Source organism: Hippoglossus stenolepis, chromosome 9, assembly GCF_022539355.2.
Source record: "Hippoglossus stenolepis isolate QCI-W04-F060 chromosome 9, HSTE1.2, whole genome shotgun sequence".
Taxonomy (NCBI): domain Eukaryota; kingdom Metazoa; phylum Chordata; class Actinopteri; order Pleuronectiformes; family Pleuronectidae; genus Hippoglossus; species Hippoglossus stenolepis.
In genome coordinates this window covers 28,648,371-28,661,946 of record NC_061491.1, presented here as the reverse complement: position 1 = coordinate 28,661,946, position 13,576 = coordinate 28,648,371, and the positions used below count along the sequence as shown (strand labels likewise).

General features: G+C 44.5%; 3 protein-coding genes across 4 annotated transcripts in view; 1 reads left to right on the top strand and 2 right to left on the bottom strand.

Annotated features, from left to right (window-relative positions):
* Positions 1-52: 52 nt before the first annotated feature.
* Positions 53-6,072, bottom strand: ercc6l (excision repair cross-complementation group 6-like). The gene is made up of 3 exons (XM_035165226.2): positions 5,888-6,072; positions 4,457-4,501; positions 53-4,275 (listed from the first exon to the last, which is right to left on the bottom strand). Exons 1-3 carry the CDS (start codon positions 5,941-5,943, stop codon positions 543-545), a joined length of 3,834 nt encoding a protein of 1,277 aa, XP_035021117.1. The 5' UTR covers positions 5,944-6,072; the 3' UTR covers positions 53-542.
* Positions 6,073-8,276: 2,204 nt separating this feature from the next.
* sdhaf1 (succinate dehydrogenase complex assembly factor 1) lies at positions 8,277-10,591 on the bottom strand. The gene is made up of 2 exons (XM_035165398.2): positions 10,277-10,591; positions 8,277-9,564 (listed from the first exon to the last, which is right to left on the bottom strand). The coding sequence occupies exon 2, from the start codon at positions 9,322-9,324 to the stop codon at positions 9,076-9,078; it is 249 nt and encodes an 82-aa protein (XP_035021289.2). The 5' UTR covers positions 9,325-9,564; positions 10,277-10,591; the 3' UTR covers positions 8,277-9,075.
* A 181-nt stretch (positions 10,592-10,772) lies between these two features.
* The window catches only part of nudt18 (nudix (nucleoside diphosphate linked moiety X)-type motif 18), a 2,883-nt gene continuing 79 nt past the window's right edge, over positions 10,773-13,576 (top strand). Inside the window, exons 1-7 of one of the 2 annotated variants that reach the window (XM_035165338.2) lie at positions 10,773-10,882; positions 11,350-11,522; positions 11,632-11,742; positions 11,824-11,926; positions 12,385-12,508; positions 12,597-12,721; positions 13,034-13,576. The exon at positions 13,034-13,576 is cut by the window's right edge and continues 79 nt beyond it. In XM_035165338.2, coding sequence (XP_035021229.1) covers positions 10,846-10,882; positions 11,350-11,522; positions 11,632-11,742; positions 11,824-11,926; positions 12,385-12,508; positions 12,597-12,721; positions 13,034-13,416 — 1,056 coding nt within the window. In that variant the 5' untranslated portion in view covers positions 10,773-10,845 and the 3' untranslated portion in view covers positions 13,417-13,576. Of the gene's footprint in view, positions 10,883-11,349; positions 11,523-11,631; positions 11,927-12,384; positions 12,509-12,596; positions 12,722-13,033 lie in introns of both variants that reach the window. The other variant, XM_035165337.2, reaches the window with a different exon arrangement.

Below are 13,576 nucleotides of genomic sequence, written 5' to 3'. Positions count from 1 at the left end.
GAGATAATCTCAGCAACAGACATTTTACCAGCAACAAATACAAAACAGAAAATTTTATTTTCAAATCTGTTTTACTGGAACGTTTTCATAAATCAATATATAGAAGTACAGGTTACAAAGTATTTTTTTTCTTCTTTTTGACAAACAAAAAGGCACTTTTTTTTTTTGTAGATTTCATTTTGTATAATAAATGATTGATAAGATGTCGATTTTTTCCCCCACAAGAAACTTGATCGAGCTGAACACATGCACTGAAAACACCATTTCAAAAGAGTTTTATAAAGCATTAAAACATGAAACAGGACTTTAACTGCAGACGTACACAGAAAGAAAAGTTATACTTCTGTCTGTGTTAATCTAAATGTTAAAGAAAATATTGTGCCACCTTTAAGGTTTTAATCCATTGGTGCAAAGAATCATGTTCATGTGTTAAATTAAATCCCACAGGTTGAATAAAGTCTCAGAGCTGCAGCGCTGAGACTTAAACTTATGTTTCATTCAGCTCAGAGTCACAGAAACTCGAGTCTGAACATGCGATGATTTCAGGATTCTAAGTCTCTTTTTCTCTTTCTCTTACTCAGCTGTTGATACAACCTGATGGTCATGAGCTGAATCTCAGGATCTCCAGGTCTGATGTCGATCGCTCTCAGGAAGAAGCCCAGGGCATTTTCCGACTTCCCCTGGCTGTAGCACTCCCGCCCTCTGTTGACCAGGGAGTCGTAGCTCTCGGACTCGATGACGTCTTTCGTCCCGTTCGTCGTGACACCGGCGTCGACCGTGCACTGATCCATTCTCTCAGTGGACGCAAGCTCGGGTTCACTGGCTGACTCCTCAGGGTCGCTGCTCATTTCCCCTTCGGATTTACTGATGACGTCAGCTGACTCAGACTCCTCCTCTTCCTCGGTGCTCAGAGTTTCTCCAGTTGTCTCCTCAGGCTGAAGCTCATGAGATGAATCAATGACGTCGTCCTCTTCTGCCTCATCAGAATTCCTCTCTGAACTGTAATCATCCTCTTCCTCATCAGCCAGGTCCTGGTTGTCCACGTCTTCGATGATGGACTGGATAAGTGACCGGCGGGAGGCCACAGATGCGTTTCCTCCGATGCTCCTTCTTGAGCTGAGAGGGGGGAAGCCAGCGGGCGTGGATTTAGGAGTGGAGGCTCCAACAACCTGGAAGGAGTTTTCAAGTGGTCTTTCATCTTCATCATCATCATCATCATCATCACTACTATCAGAAATCACTGCTGCTCTCCTCTTCCTGGTAACTACAACGGAATCATTCATCGACTCTTCTGTTTCATGGCCGTTGTTGAGGCTTTGTCTCAGAGCTTCGCTGTGTTGCCTCTCAGACAGAGATTTATTGACATCGAAACTGCCGTCGATCAGCAGCTGTGACAGCAGCTTCTTCGCCTCCTCCTCCGCCTCCTGATGCTCCTGAACCTCATCCTCTGAGAACATGTCACTGTCCTCCAGCTGTAAATTGAAGTTTCCTTCAAATGATTCGAGTCCAGCGCTGACTCTGGACGGCGAGTCGTCTCTGAAGCTTGAATTTGATGCCTGCAGCTCAGACAGTCTTTTGCTCTGGAGAGATGTGATGCGATGGTGACTTAACTCCATCTCAGAGTCGTATTTTGAATGTGAACTTCCATTGAGCTGTTTGTCTTCATCGACTGCTGTAACATACTCGGGGCTGCCCTCTGCTGCTGAAGACGTCTCTGATTGGTCCATTTGTTCTTGCACCGAAGCGTCTGCTACATCACCTGCAGCATCATCCGACTCCAACATCAACAGAGACCCGTCAATCCCCTCCTGAGGGAACGTGTCCTCTCCTGCCAGGTCCTGTTTGATAGACTGCTGTTCGGGAGAGTCCAGGTTCTGCTCGTCATGTACATCTACAACAGATTGTTCTTCTGTCAGACTGTCATCTGCAGTTAGATCGATAACTCGGTTAATCCCATTCTGTTCATCATTTTCCTTACTAGAACCTGATTGGTCAGACTCCACCACAACCAGCGACCCGTTTAAACTGGCATCATGTAGTGGATATGAAGGACTTGGTCCTGGATTTCTTGGCATTCTCTTATTGGAGCGCTCTCTGCTGCTGATGTCCACCGGTGGTCGGAGCCAGGCTGGTTCTGTGCTCGACGCCATGCTGTCCTTCAGCTGCATCTGCAACTCTGACTCTGCCTTCATCAGCTCATGCGCCTTCTGGACCCGCCCCTCGATGTAGTGGTGCTCTTTCTGGTCCTCCAGCTCCTCATCATGGTTGAGTTCAAGCGAAAACATGAGGTCATGGTCAGAGATCCCAAACATCTCCATGGCATGCAGGTTGGCGATGTGCTGGTCCAGTTCGGGGTCGGTCCGCCGGTGTCTGGAGTGCAGCGCCTGAAGCTGCAGCTGTGTGGACGAGGACCGGGGGTCTACCAGAGTGAAGAGCTCCTTCAGCTCCTGTTTGCTGAAGTATCGAAACGGGTTCTTCTTGTCTCCGGTGTTCTGTCTGATGAGGGAGTCTTTGAAAACCTGCCGTCTGTAGATCTTCTCCTCCACCGTGCCGCAGGTGATCAGCCTGTAGACGACGACATTCTCAGTCTGGCCGATGCGGTAAGCTCTGTCAACAGCCTGGGCGTCTGTCGCTGGGTTCCAGCTGGGGTCGTAGATCACGACTCTGTTTGCGGCCGTCAGGGTGATGCCAACTCCACCAACCTGGGTGGTGAGGAGGAAGACGGAGTAGCGTTCATCTGTTTGAAACAGACCAATGCGTCTCTCTCTCTCTGCTAACTTTAATATCGTGCCATCCAGTCTCAACACTTTGAAGCCTCTGTTTCCCAGGATGCGTTCCATAATGTCCAGCACCTTCCTGTAATGAGCAAAGACAAGTGTGCGGTGTCCCTCTTGTCTGAGCTGTTCAAGAAGCGCAAACAGAAAAACCATTTTCCCAGACTCTGATATTAACGTGTCGTCAGGAACATTAGCGATGCCATGAGCAGCAGTGTCCGTGTCGTTGTTCTGCTGGTTTTCAGCCGCACTATCCTCCAAGCCCAGCTTGGCGATGGCTCCAGCAGAGAGAAGTCTTGGGTGGTCGCACAACTTTTTCAAAATGGTTAATTCAGCGAGAGGCGACCTGGTGGTTAAGAGCAGCTCCTTGATGCTGTCCAGTGAAATGAACTGCTGGTAAATGTCCTCCTGCACAGCGCTCAGGTACGTCCAGACAATCAGGTCATTCTTTCTCGTCAGCGTGGGCATGACAGCTCCGGAGTCTTTTGGAGGAATTGGGACTTGGCTCTGATCCTTGTTGTCGGAGTGTTCCTTTTTAGGATGTGTACTTTTCATTTTGTTTTTCTGCACCTCTGATTTTGTCCTGCGGAGGAAGTAGGGTTGTATTATGGTCATGAGGTTCTCTGACATCCGGGAGCCAAGAGCCCTTTCTCCTGGAGTGGCGTCCTTCTCTCTGGCACGGGTGATGGGGTTTTCATATTCTGTTTTGAATGTTTTAGATGTTCCGAGGAGAGTTCCATGACAAGCAAAGTCAAACAGCGCCCACATTTCTCTCAAGTTATTCTGAACAGGAGTTCCTGTGAGAAGAACCCGGTTCTTTGACGGAACGGCAGAGGCACTTTTGGCTGTTTTGGTGGTCGATGTTTTTATTTTGTGTGCCTCATCCAGGATCATGTAGTCCCATGTGAACTCTCTGCCGTGGTATGACGACAGTTGCTGCCAGTTGTTCATTAGCATCGTGTACGTGGTGATGATGACGCCACCTCTCTTCTGAACTTTCTCCAGGTTCCTGGTCCGCTCTCCTTTGTTGGTACCATGAAAATCCTTCACCCTCATGCCGGGAGTCCATTTAGCAAACTCCTTGGTCCAGTTTGTGATGAGCGAAGTTGGCATGACCAGCAGTGTGTTTTTGGCCAGCTCGTTATCATACATTCCAGAAAGGAACGATATCACCTGGATGGTTTTACCGAGTCCCATGTCGTCTGCCAAGATCCCACCTTTGCGACCATCTCTGTAGAGACTGTACAAGAAGGCCAGTCCGCTCCTCTGGTAGTCATAAAGTTTGTCGTGTAATTCTTTAAAAAGCATCAAACCGCTGTTGTTGACATTAACAAACTCTTCATCTTCTTCCTCTGAGTCGTTCTCAGAAACAAGTTCTTCAATTTTCTTTATTCTCCGCTCAAGTTTTTCATTCTGGTGAAGGTTGTGAGCAAGTTTGAAGAACTCCAGCGCTTTGTGCAGGTTCCCTTGTCTGGCTACATCTTTACCATCCTGAATGAATCTGGAAGAAAAAAACACGATTAGACGATCTGCGACTGTGTATAAAGACAATTCATGACTGACGCCTGCTGGTATAACATATATATGAAAAATCATATATAACATATCATGTGTGAGTAAGCCTTAATCTGATCTGTCTTGTAGACACAACTGTTGACTGAACAAAGAGTGTCCTGTGATACCTGTGGTAAGCCTCCATCTTGTCGTCTGTATCCATGGACAAAGACCTGTGAACACAAAGTCAGGGTCAGAAACAGTGTTTACTATTAATACACGTTTCAGTCTGAACTGTAGCGTAAAAAGGAAACACATTAAGTATAATTTGTAACATTGTTTTGTTAAATACTTACAAGCTTCAGTGACTATTCCCTTCATGGAGTGACAAAGAAACTTTATTATTATTACTATTATTTATTAGAATAACCTGTCAGGGTCAGGACAGGCCGTTCTCCCTCTAACTCTGCTCATCACTTCCTTTATCATTTGTGTTTGATGTCATATTATAAAGAGCTTTCACTGTTTGTATAAACCCACCAGCAATAATGTACTTTATATCAGTATATTATTGTGCTTACCTTTGTACAATCTATATTCAGCGCAGTGTCACTATGAGTCTATCATTCAACTTCCTTTGTTCATGTTATTTATTTCTTGTATAGAAGTCTGCTTGTTAATGTATTGTTACCTTCCTCATAGTTTCTTAATCAATCTGAATATTGATTCATCTTTTGAGATCAATCCGCTGGTTTAAGTCTCTCATGTCAGACCTGTTTCCTGGTTTTAAACTCCTGTTTAATTCAATATGTTTAGGTTTTTGGCCGCATGACGTGTGATGGTGATTAATTCACAGATATTTAATCAATTAACCATGAAAACAATCAGCCGATTGATTCTTATGAAGCTTTAAAGGGGACATAGCATGCCCATTCTACCACAAGTTGATATGGTTCCTTGGGGTCTTAATGAAATGTCTGTAACATACTTTGGTCCAAATACCACAAGGATCATATAAAACAGCTTTTTACCCTGTATAAAACAGCCCTCCACAGAGCGACCTGTTCTGAGTGCCTGTTCCTTTAAATGCTAATGAGCCAGCTCCCCCATGATTTTAAACGATATAAATTACATATTTTATATGATATAAATTATCATTACGGTCTGTCTGTGTGTGTGTGTGTCTGTGTGTGTCTCTGTGTGTGTGTGTGTGTGTCTGTCTGTGTCTGTCTGTCTGTCTGTCTGTGTGTGTGTGTCTGTGTGTGTGTGTGTCTGTGTGTCTGTGTGTGTGTACAGATTGTGTGTGTCTGTGTCTGTGTGTGTCAGATTGTGTGTGTACAGATTGTGTGTCTGTGTGTGTGTACAGATTGTGTGTGTCTGTGTGTGTACAGATTGTGTGTGTACAGATTGTGTGTCTGTGTGTGTACAGATTGTGTGTGTCGTCAGTACCCTAACCCTCTATCCGTAGTTAGACAGTAAAAAGTAGATTTATAGATTTCCGCTCCCGCTCTGTCTCGTTAGCAGGAATGTGGCTAACCGCTCCGCAGTGTTACCCGGCGGGACGTTAGCACTGAAGCTAACACGCAGCTGTTAATCACACGAACATGAACGTTACTCACTTTTCCAGCTGCTCTGAAACCTCCGTGACTCCGCCGTCCTGGTGACACACTTCCATCCCGGAGATGCGACTCGTTCAGCGGATACAAACAGACGCTGGAACCGGTCGAGACGTTTGTGTTGTTGTGTTCGAACCCGCTGCTCTTCCACCCGCCAATTCTTAACAGCCTATCACAGAGGACGCTGGAGTGACGCCACGATGACGTTGTTCAATTGGAGATACAGATGCGGGTAATAGGCGGGACCAGAAGCGAGGAACAGCCAATAAGAAGCGTCGGTTGGGGAAACAGGAAACTGTGCTTCGATTAGAACTGGTGCGTTTAATGTCACGTTTTTTCAGGGAATTTCCCCAAATGTTCGATTTTTAATTCTCAAGAAGGTTCTGAGATAAAAAACATGTCATTCCACTGAAATAATTAAACATCAGTAAATATATGAACATGATTTAAATGCAGCATCAGGCCGGATTTAAAAAAAAAATTGTTCGCAGAAGTTTCTCTCGCCTTGAAAAAAATCAAATTGAATTGTTCTCTGTCCTGCAGAGAAGAAATATCTGGATTCATGTTTTTTTTAGTAGTTAAAATGTATACACCATAGTTTTGTGGTTATTCGGTTGTAGAAGGAGTCAATAAAACACCAAACATTAATAAAAATCACCAGGTTGTTAAAACAGAGAACTGTTTATATAGATCATTCTATAGATCAACTGAGACAGGAAGCAGCTTCGTCCTCGACTTGACAGATTAAAACATGTTGACACACTTCCAGTTAATAATCAGCTCGTTATTCACCCAATCACTTTCTGCATAAAGAAGGAGGCTGTGACTTCACAGAGGCTTTTATTGTGAAAAGTCATCTTTAAGGTACAGAGAGAAAAGTGTTTTGTTTCACAAGATGGTAAATCCAAGAACCTTCCAAAGACTGAAGGACTCGTACTGAAGTTCTGCCTCAGTTTCTTCTTGAGGTGGAAAGTGTTAATGCAGACGTCTCATACTATCAGTTTATTGGTTAATGACAGAACATAAATTAAAACTTACATGAACCCATAGTAAAATGTAAAAGAACGTGTTTTAAAATGTAGAGTTAACAGCGTTTCAGATAAACAGATAAAAGCTGTTGAGGTTTTTCACATGTTTAATAAATCAGAATAACGGTGTCGCGTCCACAGCTTTGACTTGAGCCGCAAAAAGCAGAACTCTCTTCTCCACCTCAGCGTTGATCACGTCCTGCGAAGCTCCAGGGTTCTGACGGACAAACTCTGAGATGCTGAGGATACACTCTCTCTGAGGACACACACACACACACACACACACACACACACACACACACACACACACACACACACACACACACACACACACACACACACACAGAATGAGCACCACAAAGTGCGGACCACAGAGTGCAGTTGTTACTGTGATGAAACACATCAGCACCTTGCACGTGTCCACTTTGTCCTGACCGGTGATCCGGTTCAGCAGCTCCCTGCCGACCTGGATGCCCGTCACCGCGGCCAGAAGCCTCCGGTCCTCCTGGGTCTCAGAGGACAGCCAGCGCAGCAGCGCCACCTGCAGGAGGGAGCAGGATCATTTGAACATGTTGAGCATCTTACAAACGTCACAGTGGAGTTTGGTCTCAGGTTTGATTTGACATAACAAACCCATCAAAGACGTAAATGAACGTTTTACACACATTCCAACTGTGACACGATACGAGTCTGTGTTTCTGCACATGAAGAAGAAACTCGCTGCTGACACACAAACCTCCTGGTATCACTTTGTTTTAGTCTGTTTCCGGTTTTCTGCTTCATTCTGTTAGTTTCAGTCGACAGCTTCCTCTTGTTCGAGCCAAATTTAAAAGTAACAATGTTTTCTCTTGTTTTATGAGAATGAAGATTCATTTCCTGCTGATGATCGATGAATGAATCGACGGACAGATGTTTGCAGCTGTGTGAGGTTTTTACATGTTTAAGAACAGAGTGAAAAGATGTTAAATCACAACTTTAAATGATTCGACTTTATCTTTAACGTCATTTTATTTTCTTACCTGCTGAAGTAACTGAGCGTTCGTCATCTGTGAACCGGACATGACTGAAACACACGCGAAGTAACGAATAAAACCAGGAACCAGCGGGAAAAGCAGAAAACAAACCACCGGACGAGTTCACGTTGATCTGAGACCTGAAGCTAAAACCTGCGACTTTCACACAAATCACAAGAAACACGATGAAAACAGAACTCTCACTTCCTGTTTACGTCTCTTCGTCTCTTCTTCTCTTCTGCTCTGAGACTCTGCTGTTGCTGCCGCCCCCAGCGGCCACAGCAGGAACAACCACAACATCCACACGTTCAACTTTATTTTTATTATTTAAAAAGTTTGAAATTTGGGTTGAAGAATTCAGATACAAGTACTTAATGTGTCATATATCATAGCTTTACATTATTATAACTGGTGCATTGTTTTGTGCAGGCCTAATTATTACTTTGGTAATAATAGTGCTTTGATTGATTATTTTGAGATTAACAGATCATTCGGTTTGTATAAACTCAGGAACAGTTTAGTGTGTAATATTTCAGGTTTTGACATAAAGAAATATTGAATAAATTGAGAAACAGTTTTATTTATTTAAATTTTGTATATGTTGATTGTTTTCTGGCGACTGTGTATTTATTGGTTGTGTAATTTTATTCATGAAAAAAGCCAAGATATTATTTAAACTCTTCATGTTTTAATATGTTAAAAAATGTCACTGTAAAGTAACTAAATCTGCCGTAAGAAACATTATATTTCCTTGAAATGTAGTAGAATATAAATCTCATAGTCGCACCATGAAACCACATTTAAATTCACTAGATCAAATCACACACTCATAACCATGTAGGAGTGAACAGAGCCTCATTGGTTGAGGTAAAGATACTCAAGCAGTGTTTAAATTCATGTACCTTAGATAAGTACAATACTTGAGTAAATGACAATAAATTGTACTTGCTTTTATTTTTTCAACATTTTCTTACTTCACATCCCCAACACACACACACACCCATAGTCACTTGAAGTTTCCAAGTTCTACATTTATCACATCGACTGTTCTTCACACTGAGCTCTCGAGTTCCTGCTGTACTTGAACGCAGCGTGTTTGTGAGGTATCCGTTGGTGTTTGAGGTCACATGACGTGGCTGCAGGTCGGAGGTCAGCTCTGGTCCTGGGGTTTGGAGAAGGAGCCCAGCTGTTTGGTGTTGACGTCCTTCAGCTGCTCCAGCTGCCTTTGTCCTCGCCGGTACAGATACTCGATGTGCATCACATCCGTCTTCTTGATGCGAGCGTTCTCCCTGAACTCGTCTCGGATACGGGGGATGAAGCCCGGTTTGTCCTGCCCGGCCCGCAGGAAGTGACGATACAGAGCCAGGATCTGCTTCTGCAGTTTACTGTGACGTGCCATCGTCAGGAATCCGCTGACCTGGAGTTTCGAGGAACACCAGCAGTTCCTCTAATGACCACTTGTTCAAGTCGGACTGAACGGATCACTGAGCACCACCTGGTGTCAGGTTAGAGATGACAGACACTGAACCTGAGGTCTGTGAACACACCACGACTCAGAGCTGGAGGAGCTCTGATTGGCTGAGAACTAGTCAGAGGTGAAGCAGCAGGAAGTGAATCAGGTTGAGGACTTTAGGAAACACTGGAGACAAAATCATTAAAGAAAATTAAACGTGAGAAGTTTTATGTCACATTCAAATAACGTCATAAAAAACATTTCTCACTGTTTTCTGATGTTCTGACTGAACGATGGATTGATTCATTGATTTAATAATTGTCTGATTAATCAATGATTTAACACAATGAGAAGAACTGAAACAATCATTTGACTCATGATTAAATTAATCTAATAACAGACACAATTATTTATAATAAATGTACATTTCATTTTCAAGAAAAAATACATTCACCTCTGATTTTTTCACGTCAACATTTTTTTATGTATACATACTGTATATATATTTTAATTATACAATTACATTTGTATTATTTTTTAAGAGACAAAACAAGCGTGGTGGAGGTTTAACAATCTATTTAATTACAGTCTTTTAGATACTTGACTTTATTTGTTTTACTTTTGCATGTTTTATTCTACTTCATTATTTCCCACCACATTTATCATCACACCAGATAAATGATTCAGAATAAACTCCATCAGTAATAAAAGACTGAGTACTTGTACTTTATAGTGTTGTATTAGTATTTCAATGTGTCAGGAGATGTCACCTCCAGTGTTTGAGTAACAGCTGATGAAGTAAAGAGGTGAAGTTAGAGATGATGGAGGAGTTTCTTGTTTACAATCTGAGTTCATGATGAAGTTCAAACATCAGAGATGTTCGTTCAGCTTCACTCACCTGTTTGACCGGAAGCACCGACGTGTCACGGTCTAACGGGGTTTTTATGGTTCATCTGATCATCGTTAAAAATCACCGGAGACAGAAAGTGTCGGTAAAAACCGGAGTTAGCTCCGGTTAGCTCCTGTTAGCTCCGGTTAGCTCCGGTTAGCTCCTGTTAGCTCCTGTTAGCATCCTGTGTGACCTTACTTCACGTTACAACACCACCAAGCTACAGGACTACAAAACACGTGACTTCCGACTCGACGTTTCACAATAAAACCCAAGTAGAAGACGCCAAGGGTAAATGTCAAGCTGCTCCAGAATCCGGTGGAAGAAGAACTGAGATCCACAACTGCAGTAAAAGTAAAAGTACAGAGAAATGTAAATACTCAATTACAAGGGACAGTTCTGCGGGAAGGGAAATTACTTTTGATCTCACAATAAATATTACTCCATACAAAACATATACGGTGTATATACATATAAATATATTGTTTTGAAAGTCATGGAGCGGAACTATGAGTCCACTTCCTGTTTAGATGAGGTGTAGGATGGGAAACCGGAAGCAGCAGCAGTAGAATCAGCTGATGAGCGGAAACCAACTTTGTTGTCAACGTCACGAAGGTTCGTCTTGTTATTGACGTCATGTTTTCATCACGTGTTTGATTTCAGTTGTTTCCACTTGAGACGTTTTTGGAAAACGGATTTTTCTGCCTGACGTCACTCACTTCAGATCATTAACTTCTGATCCGCTTTGACCGGAAGTGACACGGTGCCTTTACAAAATAAAATAGGGTAGTTACAACACTTGTCCAGGTTCTGACTCAGGTTCTAGTTCTGGTCCTAGTTCGGACTCTTGCCCTGGTTCTGACCCTGGTTCAGGTCCTATCCTTGGTTCAGGTTCTGGTCCTGGCTCTGGTCCTGGTTCTGGTCCTAGTTCCAACTCTGGTCCTGGTTCTGACCCTGGCTTAGGTTCTTGTCCTGGTCCTATCCCTGGTTCAGGTCCTGGTTCTTGTACTGACTCCGGTCCTGGTCCTATCCCTGGTTTAGATTCTAGTTCTGACCCTGGTTGACTTCCTGTGTGTGTGTAGAAATGGAGGTGACGGAGGAGGGGCGTCGGCAGGTGGAGGAGCAGGTGGAGCAGCTGCTGGCTGGTCAGGGGTCAGAGGTCAGCGGCTGTGACGTTGGTCTGGACCAGAGCAAACCTGCGACTCTGAGGAAGAACGTCACCTACATCGTCTGCGGGGTCATCTTCAACGACAAGGTGAGGGACGCCCCGCCCCCCCCAACACATCTGTACACACACTCCAGGTTCACAGCGTGTGTGTGTGTGTGTGTGTGTGTGTGTGTGTGTGTGTGTGTGTGTCCATTAGGAGGAGGTGCTGATGGTGCAGGAGGCGAAGCAGGACTGTTACAAACTGTGGTACCTTCCTGCAGGGAGGGTGGAGGTGGGGGAGAGTCTGGGGGAGGCACTGAGGAGGGAGGTGAGACAACACACACACACACGTGCGCACGCACACACACACACACGCACGCACACTTGTGTTGAAGCTGTTTGTCTGCAGGTGAAGGAGGAGGCGGGGTTTGATTGTGAGCCAATCACGTTGCTGCTGATCCAGGAGCAGGGACCTCAGTGGATCCGCTTCATCTTCCTCGCCAGAGTCACAGGTCAGAGGTCACATGTTCACACACACACAGACACACACAGACACACACAGACACACACTCGTCACTGCGACAGAATCGACACAATGGAACGATGGTTAAAAGATAAAGTTTAGATTCAGTGAGTCAGTGAAAACATCATCACCTCTGGACCAATGACGAGACAGCGTTCAGAGCTTTGACTCTTCTTCTGCAGGTGTGTAACAGCACCTGACTGGAGAAACAGCGCCACCTACTCCACCTACATGAACCGGCTCCTAACGTTCACAGACATTTAATTTGTCTGATATTCGGAAAATTCAGTTAAAAATGTAGGATTTGGATGAAACTCAGCTAAACATCAGTTTTGTTCGGTAACTATTTATATTAACATCAGTTCATCTCAGAGAAAATGAAAATGATCATTAGATGTAAATAGAAACAACAGTTGAACTAAATCTCACCTTATCTCCGTGTGTCAGGTGGAAACATCAAGAGTCTGCCAGCAGCAGATCAGGAGTCTCTTCAGGCGTCCTGGTGGGACAGACAGTCCGTCCTCCCTCTGAGAGGACGAGACATCCTCCGTCTCATCGACTGCGGACTCAAGTACGACCACGTTAAAGCTGCCATCTTTGTTCTGCGTTTAGTGTCAGTGGTGGAAACAGGCTGACCCGGGCTGCTGTGCTGCTTTCAGGTACCGTCAGGATCCCTGGCATCCTGTCACGTTACCGGTGGACCTGAGCTGCCGTCACGTGCTGCAGAGACTCGTCCTCGTCTTCACCAACTCTGACGAGCAGATCTGGATCCTGCTCCTCAAAGGTACCAAACTGCTCCGACTCTTCATTGGCTGATGAAGAGCAACCTTTTCAGATGTTGATGCTAATTATAATTAAACTCTAACAAGATTCATGTAATTTCTCCAGGTGGAACCAAACATTTGATAATTATACTCGGATCATATTAAATGTGATAGATATCTATAATATAAATGATCCGTATTAAGACTATGATTGATTTTAAACGTGCTCAGCTCTGACGTCCTTTCATTTATTCAGGAGAGTTTTAATTTGGTTTTTAGTTTTTGACAAACATTTAAATTCAGCTCCCCTCCCCCACCTGTCTGTCCCACAGCCCCAGGGCTCCACCTCCCGACAGCAGCGGCGGTGAAGACCCATGCCGTGACCTGGGCGGCCAACATGGTGGTGCAGGAGGCCATGCCGTCTGCGTACCATGACCACGACGTCAACACGCTGGGCGTCTTCAGCCTGCAGCACAACGGCCGGCAGCATGGGAAGACGGACGGCGTTTGCTTCAACACGCTGGTGGCACTGGTGCCCGACCGCGTCCAACGCAACGAGGACGGAGAGAAGGTGGCGTTCATTCCGGCCGGGCAACCTCCACCTGTAGAAAACCCTCGATACGTGTGGTTGGAAGTCAGGAAACCAACGCTGAGAGAGAAACTGCTGGAAAAGACCAAAAACACCTCCATCCTACCTCTGCACAGCCTGTACTGACCACAGGGGGGCAGCAGTGTCATGTCTGCCCTCTCCTGTGAGTTAACGAGAAGACTCTTATTGTGAAAAGACCTCTTACTGTTGGCTTTCAGAAAACTTTTATTCTGAAAGAAAATAAGGTGTAATTTTATTGAGTAGTTGAATTGTAAAGAAATTAAAG

Bases quoted from the DNA above. Each gene is read 5' to 3' on its own strand.
- ercc6l (XM_035165226.2), bottom strand. From the start codon at position 5,943: ATGGAAGTGTGTCACCAGGACGGCGGAGTCACGGAGGTTTCAGAGCAG. The intron at 4,502-5,887 runs GTGAGTAACGTT...TTGTGTTCACAG, and splicing joins GTTTCAGAGCAGCTGGAAAA to GTCTTTGTCCATGGATACAG. The intron at 4,276-4,456 runs GTATCACAGGAC...TTTTTCTTCCAG, and splicing joins AAGATGGAGGCTTACCACAG to ATTCATTCAGGATGGTAAAG.
- sdhaf1 (XM_035165398.2), bottom strand. From the start codon at position 9,324: ATGGCACGTCACAGTAAACTGCAGAAGCAGATCCTGGCTCTGTATCGT.